General features: G+C 60.2%; 3 protein-coding genes across 9 annotated transcripts; 2 read left to right on the forward strand and 1 right to left on the reverse strand.

The window, feature by feature from the left end:
• Positions 1-1,124: 1,124 nt before the first annotated feature.
• On the reverse strand, positions 1,125-9,094 carry TMEM8B (transmembrane protein 8B). Of its 3 annotated transcripts, none has more exons than XM_085214383.1 (13): positions 8,908-9,094; positions 6,629-6,818; positions 5,897-6,047; positions 5,550-5,683; positions 5,211-5,470; positions 4,470-4,825; positions 4,143-4,239; positions 3,885-4,008; positions 3,486-3,628; positions 3,224-3,402; positions 2,708-2,854; positions 2,511-2,627; positions 1,125-2,359 (listed from the first exon to the last, which is right to left on the reverse strand). In XM_085214383.1, exons 1-13 carry the CDS (start codon positions 9,083-9,085, stop codon positions 2,024-2,026), a joined length of 2,412 nt encoding a protein of 803 aa, XP_085070509.1. In that variant the 5' UTR covers positions 9,086-9,094; the 3' UTR covers positions 1,125-2,023. The 3 variants fall into 3 exon arrangements, with proteins under 3 accessions (XP_085070509.1, XP_085070508.1, XP_085070510.1); XM_085214382.1 differs by having other exon boundaries at positions 5,897-6,104; XM_085214384.1 differs by lacking the exons at positions 5,550-5,683; positions 5,897-6,047.
• Positions 9,095-9,289: 195 nt separating this feature from the next.
• On the forward strand, positions 9,290-13,529 carry TAF1C (TATA-box binding protein associated factor, RNA polymerase I subunit C). Of its 5 annotated transcripts, none has more exons than XM_085214378.1 (14): positions 9,290-9,546; positions 9,671-9,764; positions 9,867-9,973; positions 10,059-10,154; positions 10,240-10,313; positions 10,382-10,629; positions 10,707-10,817; positions 10,905-11,028; positions 11,109-11,180; positions 11,270-11,405; positions 11,493-11,621; positions 11,724-11,910; positions 12,004-12,141; positions 12,355-13,529. In XM_085214378.1, exons 1-14 carry the CDS (start codon positions 9,415-9,417, stop codon positions 13,500-13,502), a joined length of 2,796 nt encoding a protein of 931 aa, XP_085070504.1. In that variant the 5' UTR covers positions 9,290-9,414; the 3' UTR covers positions 13,503-13,529. The 5 variants fall into 5 exon arrangements, with proteins under 5 accessions (XP_085070504.1, XP_085070505.1, XP_085070502.1 ...); XM_085214379.1 differs by having other exon boundaries at positions 11,724-11,898; XM_085214376.1 differs by having other exon boundaries at positions 9,671-9,973.
• A 186-nt stretch (positions 13,530-13,715) lies between these two features.
• Positions 13,716-14,869, forward strand: HINT2 (histidine triad nucleotide binding protein 2). Its single transcript, XM_085214389.1, has 5 exons — positions 13,716-13,846; positions 14,169-14,312; positions 14,395-14,499; positions 14,576-14,648; positions 14,725-14,869. Exons 1-5 carry the CDS (start codon positions 13,784-13,786, stop codon positions 14,814-14,816), a joined length of 477 nt encoding a protein of 158 aa, XP_085070515.1. The 5' UTR covers positions 13,716-13,783; the 3' UTR covers positions 14,817-14,869.
• Positions 14,870-15,894: the final 1,025 nt, after the last annotated feature.

Genomic DNA, 15,894 nt, shown 5'->3' on the forward strand with positions numbered 1-15,894 from the left:
GGATGGGATGCAGGATGCTGAGCAGTGGCAGTGCTGGCCCCAAGGCCACTCCCTTCTGCCTTCCCTCTGTCCCCTCCTGTCCCCCCTGTCAGGACAGGCATATGAACGATCATACTGCTCTGGATGTTGTGTTTGTCCTCATGTCGCTGGTGGGGTTCAGAGCTCCCATCCCTTCCCACCACCAGATGTTCAGGGACCCGGTTGCCATGAGGATGTCAGATGTACCTGGTTGCTATGGAGACACTGTTGCCATGGTGATGCAGTTGCTGTGTCTGGCAGAGGCAGGAATGGACCACTAGGAAGGCTGTTCCCACTGGAGTCACAGGAATGCCAAAAATCTGAGCAGGGAACAGGCAGAGCCCAGTCTTTACCCTAACAACATCCTCATTAGGGATGGAGGTACCTGGGAAGCAGGCAGGGGGATGGGGATATCTATCTCCTGACAGGCAGCCAGCAGGACCCAGAGGATGCACTGGGCTGTCGCTAAGTGCTGGGATCCTTCCCACTGATGCCTGCCAGTCTCCACCCCCAGGAGCAAGTCTGGCTGCTTGGCCCGGCCTTGAGATGAAAGATGCAATCACAGATTTAATTAACTGAGTGCTGAGCTGCCCTGGATTCTGAGAAGTGAATTCAAGAGGAACTGGAGTGTGGTTCCTTGCAGCTTTTCAGGACAGCTCCTATGGATAAACCCCACTGAGACACATCTCACCACATATTTGTTGCAGCCTATTATTGTAAAGCCTACCTAAACTCACCAAGAAGCAGTTTTTGTTTCAGCCCCACAGTGGTGGGATGGGGCACAGATGCCATGCAGGACACAATCCTCTCTGTAAAGTTCATAGAATCTATCATAGAATCTTAGAATCATTTGAGTTGGAAGGGACACTTAAGAGACATTCGGTTCAACTGCCCTGAAATGAGCAGGGATAGCTACAACTTTGTGAGGTGCTCAGAGCCCCTCCAGCCTGATCTTGAGTGTCTCCATGTTGTGGTGCGGTGTGCAGGACCCCTTGACAGGCAGATGCTTGCACTGGATGGCACAAGCACCACCCTTCGCACTCTGCATGCATTGCAATGATGCAAGAGCTCAGTACTGTGTCTCTCTGGGAGATGAAGAGACGCAATTGTGTGACGTGAGCAACGTTTTTAATTAAAAATTAATCCCCAACCGGCCGCCTGGCTGGACCAGACAGAGCATTTTGCCTGGCAGAGACAGGGATGGAGGATAAGCTCCCGGGTGCCGGACCCCGGGGCCCTTGCACAGGCACCATGGCTCAGCACTGCTTGCTGCCCCCAGAACAGTGGACCTGGAACTGCCCCTGTCTGCCTCGCACCCACCAACCCCCAGCCCGCTGTAAATCAGGATCCATTCCTGGGCTGCAGCTTGGGGAACTGAAGCAATCTGCTGCAGCAGGGAAAAGGGGCAGTGGAGTCTCCCTCCCTCTGCTCCATCTCACCTCCCACCCCCTCAGGGTGCCCAGGGTCAGGGTTCTGCCCCCCTCATGTAGCTGGCAGGTCCCCAGGATGCAGCCCAGTATGTGGCACAGCTTTTGCCCCACTGCCAACATGACCTAAGGCTGTACAGGGGCACATGAGGACACCCTGGCTGGCACACAGGTCTTAGGGACCTGACTGTCATTGTGTCCCCCCCAGAACACCTTTCCCCCAACTCCGCTCAGAGGCTGAGACATCTGTAAGCAGATCTGGGGGCCCAGCGCATGCACTGCCCTCTTCCAGAAAGGCTCAGTGCCCTGCAGCTGCCCAGGGCTGGTGGCAGTAGCAGGGATGTCACAGCTCCAGCACTATGGGGTGGGGACAGTCACATGCAGGGCACCAAGGTGTCCAGGGGGGCTGAAGGTAGTGGGGACAGGGGCACTCCTGTGCCAGATGGAGTAGCAAGCAATGCCTGCTGACAAGTTCAACCAGGCTGTAATTGTGACACTGGGACAGCTGTGCGCAGCCCGGAGGAGTCCTGCTTTTCCCTGTGTCACCATCCCTGCCTGAGTCCAGTGCACTGGTAGCATCAGCTGGTGCAAATGCTGTTGATGGAGGCCACCGCTGGATCAACGAGCCCCAGCTCCTCCTGTTCATTGACGCAGAGCTGGTACCCACAGCCCTTACGGCGGGGCAGTGGCCCCAGGCGCCCGCTGGGCTTGGCGCGGGGTGGCAGCAGGAAGCCCACACTGCCGGCGATGAGCAGGTGCCAGATACTGTGAATGTAGAAGTAGTTCTCCTCTGTCTCCACGAAGGCATAGAGCAGCACGGCAGCCATTGCAATCAGTGCACCTGGGCACAGGTAGAACGCCCAGCGTTTCCAGGTGGGTGGGTAGCAGTGGCGGCGACGGATGGAGCGAGCTGTCTGCATGGGGACAACGGGATCTCAGAGGTGGCCATGGCCCCTCTGCCACTACACCATGACAAGCCATGTCCCCCACCCCTGGTGACAAGCTGGGGAGGGCTGAGCATGGGGACAGCTGATACAACAGAAAAAGGATGCAATGAGTCCTTACCCAAGCAATGGCCATGATGCCCAAGGCAAAGAGGCTGGGTCCCAGCAGGTTCCATAGCCCATGGCGGTCCATCTGTAGTGCCATGGAGAGGAGCATGGCCCCCAGAAGGTACAGCACCTGTGGGGTGGTGACAGGGACATCAGGCTGGACCTCCACTCCAGGACCCTCCCCACCACACGCACTCTCTCCGCACTCACCTGCTTGACCACAGGCTGCAGCCGGGCCATGGCAATGACAGTGACCCAGACAGACATGAGGGAACCCAGGAAGTCACAGAACTGCAGCACATCATAGTCCATGATGCAGAACACCACGATGCCTGGCTGGTCACAGGCATGATAAAACTGGGGCCACAGAGGGAATGGGGTGAGAGTCGTTCCATATTGCCTAACTCCCTGCCCACCATCCTTTCAGTATCTCAACACAAGCTACCCTTTCAGTATCTAAAAGGGGGCTGAAAGAAGGAAGGGGACACACTCTTTAGGAGGGTCTATTGTGATAGGACGAGGAAAAATTATTTTGAACTAACAGAGGGGAGATTTAGATATGGGCTGCCCAAAGAGGTGGTAGATACCCTGTCCTTGGAGACTCTCAAGGTCAGGCTCTGAGGACCTGACTGAGCTGTAGATGTCCCTGTTCATTGCAGGGGAGTTGGACTAGATGACACTTCCAACTCAAAAGATCCTACAATTCTATCCCCATCCTCCACTTACAGTGGAGAAGAACATTGTGAAGATGTAGACAGCAGCTTCCAGGAGGTAGTGACTGCGCACAGCAATGGCCACGGGAGGCACAAACATGACATTGCTGAGGCAGAGCAGCAGAGTGGAGAGGAGCTGGAAACCATAGGAGAATGCCTCGGCATTGTCAGTGCAGCCCCAGCCATTCCATCCTGCAAGAGAGGGGAAGCTCCATCCGGTACCCATTGGAGAGCTGGGACAGGAGGACTGACGAAGTGCCTAGAACAGATCTTACCAGCTTTGCACTCACAGGCTGCATACAAATAATTGTTGGTACGCAGCAGCTTGCACTGCCCATAGATGCCACAGTCGTTGATGCAGGGTGAGAGGTAGGCACGCAGGTAGACCTCAGCTGTCACATTGGTGCAAGGCTCGAACCTGCCCCGTGGGGGAACAAGGGCAAACACCTGAATGCACATGCACTGGGCATGAGCACAGCCCCCAGATACAAAAAAGCCAACAGCTGCTTCCCAACTGAGAACTTCAGAGCAGAGCTGCAGGAGCCCACAGTGCAGTGACATTCAGCTCTGCCAGGACAGGCAGGCTGGGATACACTGGGATGCTTGGGATGCACTGAAAGATGCCAGGATGCACTGGGATGTGCTGACACATGGTGGGCATGCTGGGATCTTACCCATGCTCTGTGGCACAGAGGGAGCGCAGGCTCAGGTACCAGCTGCCCGTCTGGGGGTAAGGGATGTGCAGGCGGCTCAGGCTGGCTGTGGCGTTGACAGAGAGCAGGAAGCCTGCCAGGGACTCTGCCGGCAGGGAAAGCTGCGGGTGAGCTGGGCAGGGGGCAGGCCAGGCACCCACCCACCCCAGGCAGTCCCTGACAAGGCTTGGGGGTCAAAACCCATGGCCACAGCAGGGCGACAGGCACAGCCCAACCTACCTGTCTCACAGGTAACTGATGTGTTGTCACCGGATGTTAGTGGGACCTCATGGTTCAAACAGCCAAACACTGTCACATTCTCACCACATAGGGAGCTCTGAGGGCAGAGGGGAGATGGCCCTAAAGCAGCACTGGGAGTGTCCCCTGCTCAGCCCAGCACTTGACAGCATCCTAACATATCACCCAGGAGCACAGTGGTCATTATCTACTGCTCAAGCATCCTAACCCACGGTCCACCACCCAACAGCTCTCAAATCATGGCCCATGACCCAAAGGCACCCCTGCCCCAGACCCCAACACACCCATCTCCTGGCCCGACCACCTCACCACATTGAGCCGCAGCTCCAGGTTGAGCACCCCGCCACTGTCCAGCACCGGCAGGAGGTTGATGACAAAGATGGCAGGACGGTCGGGTGGCACTGACACGTTGGGCCCAAAGAAGATGTAGAAGTGGACGGAGAAGGTGTCGAGCTCATTGCGCAGCGTGGGGCGGATGGGCCAGCAGCGCTCAGTGGCAGGCATGGTGGAAGAGATGGGGAGTGGTCGCTTGGTGCTGTTGGGGCTGGTGGGAGGGGGACTGTCCCCCAGCACCGTCCCACCCGCAGAACCAAAGGAGTGCGGCATGTTCATGGAGGCGCTGGAGGGCAGGAAGGGCGGCCGGGCCAGGCTGGGGCGGGAGCAGTCTGGGAGCAGAGCCATCAGCCCTGGCACCACGCAGCCCCCCGGCCTCCAGCCCTTACCTCCCACCTGCCCTCCCTATCCCCCAGGTTGACAATCCCTGCATCCTAGCACATCTCAGTGTTCCAGCTCCTCCCAGTACCCCAGAGCATTCCAAGTCTCAGCACATGGTAGGTGTCCCACAGCATCCCAGCACCTCCCAATGTCCCAGCACTTTCCAGCACCTCCTAAAGCCCCAACATCTCCACAATCTCCCAGTGTCCCAACACCTCTTAGTGCATCCCAACATCCTCAGCAAGCTGGATGTCACTCCGTACCCAGATCCCACAGGCAACCCTTGCCATCTCCCACTCAACTCTGTGCCCTCTCAAGCCTCCCTGTGTCCCTCACCTGTCAGCTGCACAGTTATCTGGAAGGAGACGGTGCCCGGAGACCCAGGGTGCCTCTCCACCAGCACATAGTACCAGTGCTGCCAGAAAGGCAGGTCCAGTGCCAGCTGGCAGGGCACATGCTCCCGGCAGTCCAGTGCTGTTGAGTTGTGCAATGGGGGGGCCTTCGCTCGCATGCGCAGCCAGAGTGGGCAGCCCTCGACCCCACGGCACCGCAGCACCTCCACCAGCACACGTGATGTGTAGCTGGGCACGAACACCCTGCAGGATGCTTGCATCAGCGTGGGTCAGGGGTTGGGTCCCAAGGCTGCCCTTTCTAATCAGATCCTCTCACACTCACTTGTAGAGGCAGGAGCGGTTATGAGGGGCCATGCTCTGCTCAGTGATGTAACCAGGGTATAGCACGGCAATGTTCACCAGGCGTTGCACAATGAGCTGTGGCTGGAAGAGGTACTGGCACTCCTCATAGAGGCCCTGTGCCAGTGGGACAGTCAACATGGGGACTGGCCACACCGAGCCACTGTCCCACAGCCACAAGCCCTGCACTATGGCGAGGGGGTAGGCAGTCTGCCCTGGTCTCCTCTTTCCAAAGATGGCCAGGACCCCTGCCAATTATTCATATGCCCCCCAAGTGCCCCGTATAAGACACCTAGCCAACCCAACTTCTGTGTTCCCTCCATCCTTCACCTTGACAGAGATCTTTCCCTCATCCTTGGGCAGGTGGGCAGCCAGGAACCAGTCTCCAGGGAGGGGGCTGGTGATATTGAACACCCCTGTGGTGCGGTTGGGCAAGGTCCAGGTGAGGGTCAGCGCAAAGGAGCCAGGGACAGCCGTGTCACTGGGAAAGTGTGTGTGCAGTGGGTTAATGACGGAAGGAGCCCCTGAGCGGAAATACCTGCAGGAGAGACAGCAATTAACAGAGCCCAGGTTGAGCAGCATGGCAGGGGCAGCCCACCATACAAGCAGGGTGTGTCTCTGCAAGCAAGCTCAGAGCCATCATGGGGAAGACATCAGTAAGCTAGGATCTTGGTGAAGACCCTGAGCTTCCTGGACAGGTGTCCAAGTAAAACTGCTCATGGATGAGCTGCACAAAGGAATGAAAATTGCAACAAATGAATTATGGGGAGGGAGAATGAGTGTATGCATCTGCATGTGCATGAACATGTTTGTGCATCTACGTGCATATGTTCATGTTTGTGCACAGATCTGTGAACGTGTATACTTGAATCCAATGCCTGTGTGCCTGTGTATGCATGATCTGTGCATGCATGCAAGTGCATGTTTGCATGTGTGTGTAATCATGCATGCACAAGCAAGAAGCAGACAGATGCAAGCAGGCTGCAGGGCACATCCAGGCAGACAGCAGCAGAAGGCAGGATCAGGTGGGAAGGGAACAAAGGGGGCAAGCTGCTTACTTACACAGTGATGCTACGGTCTGGGCATTGGTCCCCAAAGGTGCCACCTTGCTCTTTGAAGGTGATGAGATTCCAAACAGCAATGACCGTGTCCTCAGGGATGTGGAAATGAAAGAGTTCGATGCTGGCAAAGGAGCGGAAGGGACTGAGCTTGCGTGGTGTGCGAGTGAAGTAGTCAGTTACGAAGAGCCCATCTGCAAAAGAGATTCAAGGGACTCTCAGTGTGAGAGGCAGGAGAAGCTGCAACTGAGCCATTTTACTGTGTGGCCAGGGCTGATGTCAGCTGTGCCTACCCTTGGCACAGTCTGCACCGTTCAGCACCGAGAATTATAGAGCTATGCACTTCCTGCACAGCTTCTAAGCTCTCCTGTGTTTGTGGAGGAGGAATGGTGCACATATGTGCGCGCATATGCATGTGTGGGCGCTGTCTGCATGCACAGTTAAATGAAGGCGTGCACACCCACACACAAGGGTGTGTGTGGCTGTATACAGCTCTATGTTTAAGGCAACTTTAGCTACTGCATGGCATGTCTCACTGTCCAAAAGTCCAGCTGCCTGGGGATTTCAGGAGCTTTAGCAGGAGAAGGAAGACACTTCCTCGGTACAGTGGAAAGAAGGAAGATCTGATCTCCAGACAGGAGCAGTAACTTCACTCCACTATTGTACTGCTTCCCCATTGCCAGACAAAGAGATCCATGCCTTACTCACCAAGAATAAGATGTAGGTCTCTACAAGCAGCCAACAAAGGGGATGCTAGCAGAGGAGCTGATGGGAGCAGGGTTGTGGCCAGGAGGATGTATCCAGGGAAGGGGACAGCTGAGAAGAAAGGCTGCTTTTTACAGTGTCTGGCTGGGAGCGTGCGCATGCGCTTGCATGCACGTGTGTTTGTGCTGCGTGTGTGCAGCCCCAGCAGGCTGAACACTGACATGCATCTGCTCCCTTGCCTGGAACAAAGGCAGCTCCCCCCCCCCCCCCCCCTTCGTTGCCAGCCAACACAAGATGGGCATGAAATTCCCATCTGCGTGCAAGAGTACTCAATCACAATTTCCCTGCCATGAACCACCTGGCCAGTCCATGGATCCCCAGGGGACCAAAGCTCCCTGCCAGCTGGGGTCAGTGAACCGGCAGTGGACTTCAAAGAGAAAGAGACTGTGAACATGCTTCCAGGAGATGGCATGGGGAAAGCACGCAGAGCTTCCTGACCCCGTTGCACTTCCTCGAGCCCACTCATCTGAGGCAAAATGAGGGCACTCAGGTGCAAAGGGAGAGTCAGGCTGGAGCCCTGCGGCAGTGAAGCCACACTGCAGGCAAGAAAGCTGGAGGATGGAACAAAATTTCCTATCTACGAAGGAAAGGAAGGAGAAAAGCAAGAGCCTCTCTGCCCCAGACCAGAGGCCGAAGAGAGGCGACCTCCCCTCCCAGCAGGGTCAGTACCACGGACAGCTTACACTATGTCGGGCTCAGCACCACGGACAGCTCCCCCCAGCCGCTCCATAGGGGCCCGTAGTGCTCCTACTCCACATCTGGGCTCCCTTCCTCTGTAATCCCCTATAGACAACACCGCATACCCCTCCGCAGCCCCCGAATGAAGGCAGCTCCTGTGCCCGATAGCACACTCATTTCTTCACGTAGTCACTCCAATGTCCCCTCACTCACCCTCACTGCACACGCACCCCCTGTCCCACTTCGCAGCCCTCTGCCCTGGAGACACACTGCATCTGCAGATCCCCGGAGCCCCTGACGATGAGTCTGACCACTCTGGGCGTCCCTCTGCACTTACACCACCTGTGTCCCTCCAGCACGCACACCTCTGAGCCCCCCATCTACCTCACTGCCTGCTTATCATCAGGCACTACCCCCGCACACACATCTTCATATCCCATTATGCCAACACCCCATTGCACTCAAATTGCCATCTCCCACCACACATGGATGTGCCCCACTGTGCGCATACCTCGTGCCCCACTGCCTATACACCCTAAACTCATTGTTGCATGGACATCCCATAGAATACACATCTATGTGCCCTGCTGCACATTTGTCCTAAATCTTTCTGCACACACGTCCCGCACCCCATTGCACACACTGTCCCATTGCACACGCATCCCACAGCAGGTAGATGCTGTTCCCCACTGCACACGGTCTGTGCTCCATTCTCACCCCACTGCGTTACATCCCATTTCCCATGTCCCCTACTGCAAGCACGCACCTCCCCCCCACGAAGCATCCCACAGCACTCAGATCCCTGACTCCTCGCACATCCCTCGGCCCCACGGCACTCACCGGCGGGCGGCGGAGGTAAGAGAAGGAGGAGGAGGAGCGGCACGAGCAGCAGGGGCAGGCGGAGGAGGGGTGGCGGTGGGAGCGGCCGCCCCCGCCCGCCGCCCCGCCGCCCCATGCCACCGCGCCGGCTGCCGTGGGGTGCGCGCCGCCAGCAGCCCCGCCGCGCAGGGACGACCATGACGTCACTCGCCCCGCCCCCTTACCCCGCCCCCACACGCCTATTGGCGGCTCTGCTTGTCACTCACAGCCGGCGCGGCCCCGCTTTCTGCGCGCCTTGAGCGCGCTATGCTGCCGGCACGCCAGGGGGCAGTGTCGCACTCCAGGCCGCGCTCTTTTCTATGCCCGACCGCTGATTGGTGAGCGGTGCAGAGCGCTCACTCCTATTTCCGGCGGCGTAGGGTCCGCGTGCTTGCCGCTTCCGGTCCGGATCTGGTCCCGGGTAGCACCGGCACTGCCGAGCTCACGTACCGGGCATCACCATTTTCCCCCTCCTCCTCCAGTATCTCCATGGAGTTCCCGGAAGTGCTTTTCCCGTCTTACTTCGGCTGCGGCCCCCCCAAGGACGAGGGGGGCACGGCTCCGGCCGCCGGCTGGGGAGAGCGCGGGAAGGTGCTGGAGGCCGGGCCCGGACTGCGGCAGGTGAGGGGACACGGGAGGGGGCACTGAAGGTACGGGAAGGCAGAGGAGGGGACGCTGGGGGACGGATGCGGGGCGCTGGGAGCACGGGAAGGGAACCCTCACCTCCTCGCCGCTCTCCCTGCAGGTGCTGCCACCGTTTGTGCCCCTCCGTAGCCACGAGGGCGAGAGCTGGGCGCCGGCCGAGGCCGCGGCAGTGCCGCTGCTGCCGCCCAATATGGGTGAGGGTCAGGTGGTGCGGGGGGGCCGAGAATGGGGCTGCCACGTGGTGTCCGGACAGCCTAGGCAGCCGCCCTCCCTACCGCCCCCTGCCCCCACCGCAGGCTGCTGGGTCCCCACTGTCACCCCTCAGGATATCCTCTACCACGGTATCCTGCACAGAAAGCTGCGGACTGGGAGGTCTGGGGCTGCGCTGGACTTTGCCAAGCAGGTACAGGCTCGGGTGCTGCTGAGGAGCCAGGGCTGAGCTCCCCTGTGACATCCTTGCACATCCCCACACTGCTGTCCCCATACAGCTGGGGCATTTCTTTGTGGATCACCCTGAGGACGCCTTCAGCTCCCTGGGGCGACTGCTGCACAAGAACTTCCACCTGGGAGACTCCAGGCTCAGGGTCAGTGCCCTTGGTGAGGCTGAGGGGGACACCGGCGTGCCCCTCCTGTCTGCTCATCGCAGCACTGCTGCTCTCTTCCCTGCAGAAACGCAGTGTCCGGGACACAACCATCCGCATGACATCCCTGGTGGAAAATATCAACCATATGGAAGCCAGGCGGTGAGTGCTGCTGGGTTGGGTGAGCTGTGGGCTCCAGCACCTGCTTGACACTGGTTGTCCCCTCACAGTGGCTGCCCTCAGCATCAATTTACCTCCCGCCTGCGCTTGTTCTCTCACCTGTGCCGGGACTGGCTCTTTGAGGTGCCACTGGGGCTGCTGGCCGACTGTGTGCATGAAGAGCTGCTGTTACAGTGGACCAGCCTGCTCTTCGATGACAGTTCCACAGGGGGAGCACTAGCCTGGCTGCCTCCTCAGGATGCAAGCAGTCGCGTGGGACGCCTGGTGTACCCTGGTGGGTTGGCCATGAACCACCTCTGTATCCTTCTGTGTGATATGTGGGAGACTCTGGGGCAGAGAGGCACTGTGTGGCAGTGCCCTTAGCTAGCACTCCAGATTTCCAGGATGTGGTGCTGGAGGAACAGCCTCAGGCACGGGGGCTGCCAGTGCAGTTTGAGCTTAATGGGCGCATCCGGCAAGTAGCTGCTGCCCGGGTGGATGGGCAAGGTGAGTGAGCCCTGGGACCTGTGCACTGCATACAGAGATGGTAAGGTCCCTGCCCTTTCACCTGCCCTCTCTCCTGTCTCTTACTAGACTTTGTCGGTGTTCGCTCTGACTACCACTGTGGTGTTTGGAGGATGCCAGGCAAGACAGGAACTGCCCCTAGCCCACTGCAGGTCATCCACACTGATGTGCCAGCCTCCTGCCTCACCGTCAGGTGCGTGCTGGGGATACAGAGGTCAGGGGAGGTCCTCAGCCACAGACCTTCCAATGTGATGCCATATCTCTGCCCCACAGCCCATACCTGTCTGGGGAGCTGTCAGTCTGCACCCAGAGTGGAGCCGTCTATCTATGGAACATTGAGACAGGGTGAGTTGGGGTGCTGCATCCCCAGCGTTCGGAGTAGCAGGAGGCAAGGGTGCCTCACAGCAAGGAAGAGCTCTGTCCCTTCCCCACAGGCTGCAGCGTCTCCGCCATGACCCCCAGACCCTGTTTTTCCGGGACCACTCACCCTGGCGCTGGAGTGACTTCACTGCTCACCCACGGGTGCTGAGCTGTGCTGACCGCACTGGCATCCTGTGCCTGGATGCTCGGGTGAGCATGAGAACAGTGGTCAGGGTCACCTGACGGGTGTCCTACTGTTCCCCATGGTGCTGACAGCACCCTGCTGTGCATCTGCAGGCCCCTGCCAGCTGCCACTTCGACTTCTTCAAGGTGGGTGAGGAAGCCAAGTGCGAGCAGGGTGAACGCGTAGTACTGCCCATGTACCTAGGTAGGGCTCACCCCTGCCAGCACCTCGTTGCCACCCAGGTGAGTCCTCTATGGCTCAGAGTCCCCAGACCTCCTAGCCAACTTGTGCAGCTGGTTTGGATGCAGGTGGAGGGGACCCTGCTGAGCCTTGCCCTCTCCCAGTTTGCTGTGTACCTGCTGGACGAACGCTTGCCACTGGTACCTGTGCTGAAATGGTCACACATGATGAAAGCACCCCCTCTGTTTGCTGACATTGTGCCGGGGGAGTCTGGAAGGAACCATAAAGCGTTGCTGGGCACCTCTCATACTCAGGAGCTGCTACTGCTGCAGTACACAGGTGAGAAATCAGGTAGGGGACACAGAAACTCCCCTCATGTCCATGTCCTGACCTTGCTGCCTCACTAGCCGATTTTTGATATGTCTTATTGATGTCTTATTGCAGGGGGCAGCCAGATGGCCTGCCAGCTTGCAGGGCCACCACAGCAGCTACACAGCATTGCCAGCTGCCTACCTCACCTCCCCACACAGCTCCCACACCAGCACCACCTGCTCCAGCAGCGTCTCAGCATCCCTGCAGCTGGTGAGTGGTCATGGGGCATTCAGGTCATGCAGGGGCAGCAGCCAGCTGTCCGTGCTTTATCGGGCATGCATCAAAAGGCAAATGCTACTCAAGATGAGATACTGCTGGCTTAGGGAGAGGATGTAGGGACAAACTGGGAAAGAGGAGTGAGTGCTGCACCCATGGGGAGGTGGTGTTGGTTGTGTGGTGACATTGCCCCATTTGTCCTCATAGGGCTGGCGGCCGTGCAGCATGAGCAGGGCCAGGAGGAGTCCCTTCTGGTATTCCAGCTCTCCGAGGCAGGTGATGTCTTCTACCAGATGCTGAGGCACGAAGCAGCACCCTCACCTGTTCCTGACCAGGGGGATGAGGCAGAACCAGCTCCCACTCCCAACAAGGAGGATGAGGGAACAACACCCCCTGGCTCTCCCATTCTGTTTGGTAGCGAGGAAGAAAAACAGGAGGAGGAAGAAGAGCAGACCTTCTACTTATCCAATCTGGAGGTGATAATCAATGATGAGGAGGAAGAGGAGGAGGAGGTAGTGGCCACACCAGCAGTCACTGAGGAACCTGAGTCCCATGCCAGCCCCAAGCCTGCCCCAGATGTGCCCAGTGCAGCTGCAGCTGTGCGGTACCGCCGCTGGCTGCGGGCATGGATGCGCTCCCCAGCATCCTCCTGCCGATCAGGGCCCCCTACCCTCAGCCGGCGGCGCCTCTTCACCCGCAAGGAGCTGTCAGAGGTGGCACCAAGTGCCCTACAGGAGTACCAGCTGCAGCTGCGCCAGGCCATGTGTGGGCGGGGCCGCATCCAGCGCTGGGAGTCAGCCCCAGAACCTCCCAGCCCACCGCCCTCCTTGGAACCGAATGCCTTGAGTGCCAGGCTAACAGCAGCATGGAGAGGCGAGTGGGGGGCCATAGGGCCAGCCGGCAGCACCCTGCAGAGGCAACAAGCGCTGCGGGAGCGGCGGCGGAGGCAGAAGCGTAGCCGGGCTCACCGCAGCCTCTCGGCCAGCTTCACCTCTTCCATCACCTACCAGTCTGAGCTGTCCGAGCTCAGCGAGGGCGGCACTCCCCGCACCCCCCCGGCCACCCCACGGGAGGTGGTGGTGTCCTCTCCACCCGGCACCCCCCCACCACGCCCCACCGAGATCCTGCTGTCCTCTCAGGAGCTGCGATCCCGCGGCATCCCCAAGGAGCGTCGGCGCACACTGCGGGACTACCTATCCGTGTGGGCCGAGGGCCCGCAGGATCTCCCCGAGGCCCCCAGCAGCATCACGGTGCAGAGCTGCATCCCCTCCTCGCAGAGCCAGCTCCCCAGCTCACAAAGTCAGCCCTCCTCCGCCTCGCAACAGCGGCGCAAGCGGCCCCGTATGGGATTCTGAGCAGCAATAAACGCAGAGTGGCACGGCTCTCGTTGTCAGGATCCTTGGGAGAACCCACGCGGAACGCGTGGAGATGACGGCGCGAGCGGGTGTACGCTCGTCGGTGCGTGGGTGAGCGGGCAGCACCGTGCTCGCCTCGGGCGGGGTGCTCGCAGTGTGTGACGCGGTGCCGTCCGTGTCACGCGTGGGGGCATGGAGGAGCGTGCGGGCCCTTTAAGGCGCGGGAGCAACGGGCTGGGAGCCAATGGGAGCGCGGGACGGGGGCGGGACCGCTGCGGGCGATGGCGGCGGTGCTGGCGCGCCGGTTGGCGCGCGTCTGGGTGGCGCGGGCGCGCGCCGGGCAGGTGGGCGCGGGTGGGCAGGGGGCGCGGGAACCGCGGGGGCGGAGCCGAGGGCACGGCAGGGGCGCGGGGCGGAATGGAAAGGGAGGCGAAAGGGGGGGGCTCGTGGCGGTGCACGCGCTCTCATCCGTGCAAAGTCCACGAGTGAGGGAGCGCCTCCCACCGTGCGTCTTGTCTCACTGCGGCTCGTAACCCACGCTTGTGGCGCCGACATCGACTCCTGCCTCCCCACGTCCAATCCCCACCTCGCACTCCTAACGCCCCCGTGTGGCCCAGCGCGCGGTCCCCTCCCCACGCGCTTCGTGACATCCCCGCGTGTTTCCAGCGCTGCCGCTGCGCGACCGGCGGGCAGGACGGGGAGGTAGGCAAGGCGCAGCGAGCGGCTGCCGAGGTGGGGACGGAGCCCACTATCTTCAGCCGGATCATAGCCCGCAGCGTGCCGGCCACCATCCTGTATGAGGATGACGAGGTAGGGGTCAGCGGAGCACATGTCACGCCGTGGGTTGTACCCATGCGAGAGAGCGGGGCTCAGCCTGCCCTCCCTCCCTCAGTGCCTAGTGTTCCGCGACGTGGCTCCGCAGGCGCCTGTCCACTTCCTAGTGATCCCCAAGCGCCCCATCCCTCGGCTGAGCCGCGTGGGTCCGCAGGATGCACAGGTGAGAGGGGATGGCTGCCGAGGGCAGAAGTGAGGGGTGAAGGACGCGGGGCTGAGCCCAGGCTCCGCTTCCACAGCTCCTGGGACACTTGATGGTGGTGGCAGCGCGCACGGCACAGGCAGAGGGGCTGTCTGACGGCTATCGGCTGGGTGAGTCGAGTGTCCCCACCACGTGTCCCCCCACGGTTGACACTCCCCACCCTGATCCTTGCTCTTCTCCCCGCAGTAATCAACGACGGGAAGCACGGTGCCCAGTCAGTGTACCACTTGCACCTCCACGTGTTGGGCGGGCGGCAGATGAGCTGGCCCCCCGGCTGAGGTCCCCCGCCCTCCCCAGGTCACCCCGCAATAAAGTTTCTTGGGGACACGCAGTGGATTTTCTGGCTCTGTTTTGTGGTGACTCTCCCAGGGATGGAAGTTGGTTTTAAGTTCTGACCCATGCTGCACTGTACACTCCAGACCATGCACAAATATGCAAAACGTTGCACTGCACAGCCGAGACCCACTGTGCATCCAACACTTTACAAAATGTTGCATTGAACAGCACAGGCCATGCACCACCATGCATACATCATGCACAGCACACTGCATACATCAGCAGCAAGCGTGCATCTGCCACGATGCACAACACGTTACACTGCTTACTCCAGCCTCTCTCCCCTCCCCCCCGCACGTGCAAAACACGCGCAGCGCACTCCTGTCGGAGCAGCTCCGGGCGCGGTTCCAGCCCACGCGGACACGTGCAGGGTCGCAACGCGCAGGCGTCCGTGGGCTCCCTGCCCCGCGCCTCCCGCTTCGTCCGCCGCTAAATTTAGCGCGGGGCGGGTGCTGGCGCAGCGCGCAGCCCACCTGGCACCGCAGCCTGGGCCCCCGCCAGCCGCCCGGGGACCGCAGCCGCCGGGGATAATGTGGGGTCTGTTCAGCAGGGTGCTTCTGCTGGGGCCCGGCTGGGGGGCACCGGCGGGTCCCTGCTCTCCGCGTGCTGCTCGCAGACCCCTGAGGTTCCTGTCAGCAGGAGTTGAGCTGCTGTACGGCTGGCGGGCAGCAGCAACACAGCAGCAGGAGGTTGGTGAACGCCAAAAGCACTCCCTGGGTTGGGGGGGTCCCCAAAAATGCATGGGCGCCGAGCCCCCGTCTCCGTGCCGCGCCGTGGGGAGCGCGGCTGGCGAACGTCCAGAGCTGTTCGCATTCCTCAGCCAAGGACTATCGCAAATGACGCAAGTTCCCCAAAGAGATCGCGGGGGGAGGGGGGGTGGAGAAGCGGGGGAGATGTGTCACCGGCACGCCGTGCCCAGATGTGCTCCTGCTCCGGGCCCCTCCACAGGGCTCCGGCACGGACGGCCCCAGCGGCTGCCGCAGCCCCGCTGCCCCCGCCTGGCGCGAGGCCGAGTGCCTG

This window comes from Meleagris gallopavo, chromosome Z (genome assembly GCF_905368555.1).
Source record: "Meleagris gallopavo chromosome Z, MGAL_WU_HG_1.1, whole genome shotgun sequence".
In the NCBI taxonomy this organism is placed as follows: Eukaryota; Metazoa; Chordata; class Aves; order Galliformes; family Phasianidae; genus Meleagris; species Meleagris gallopavo.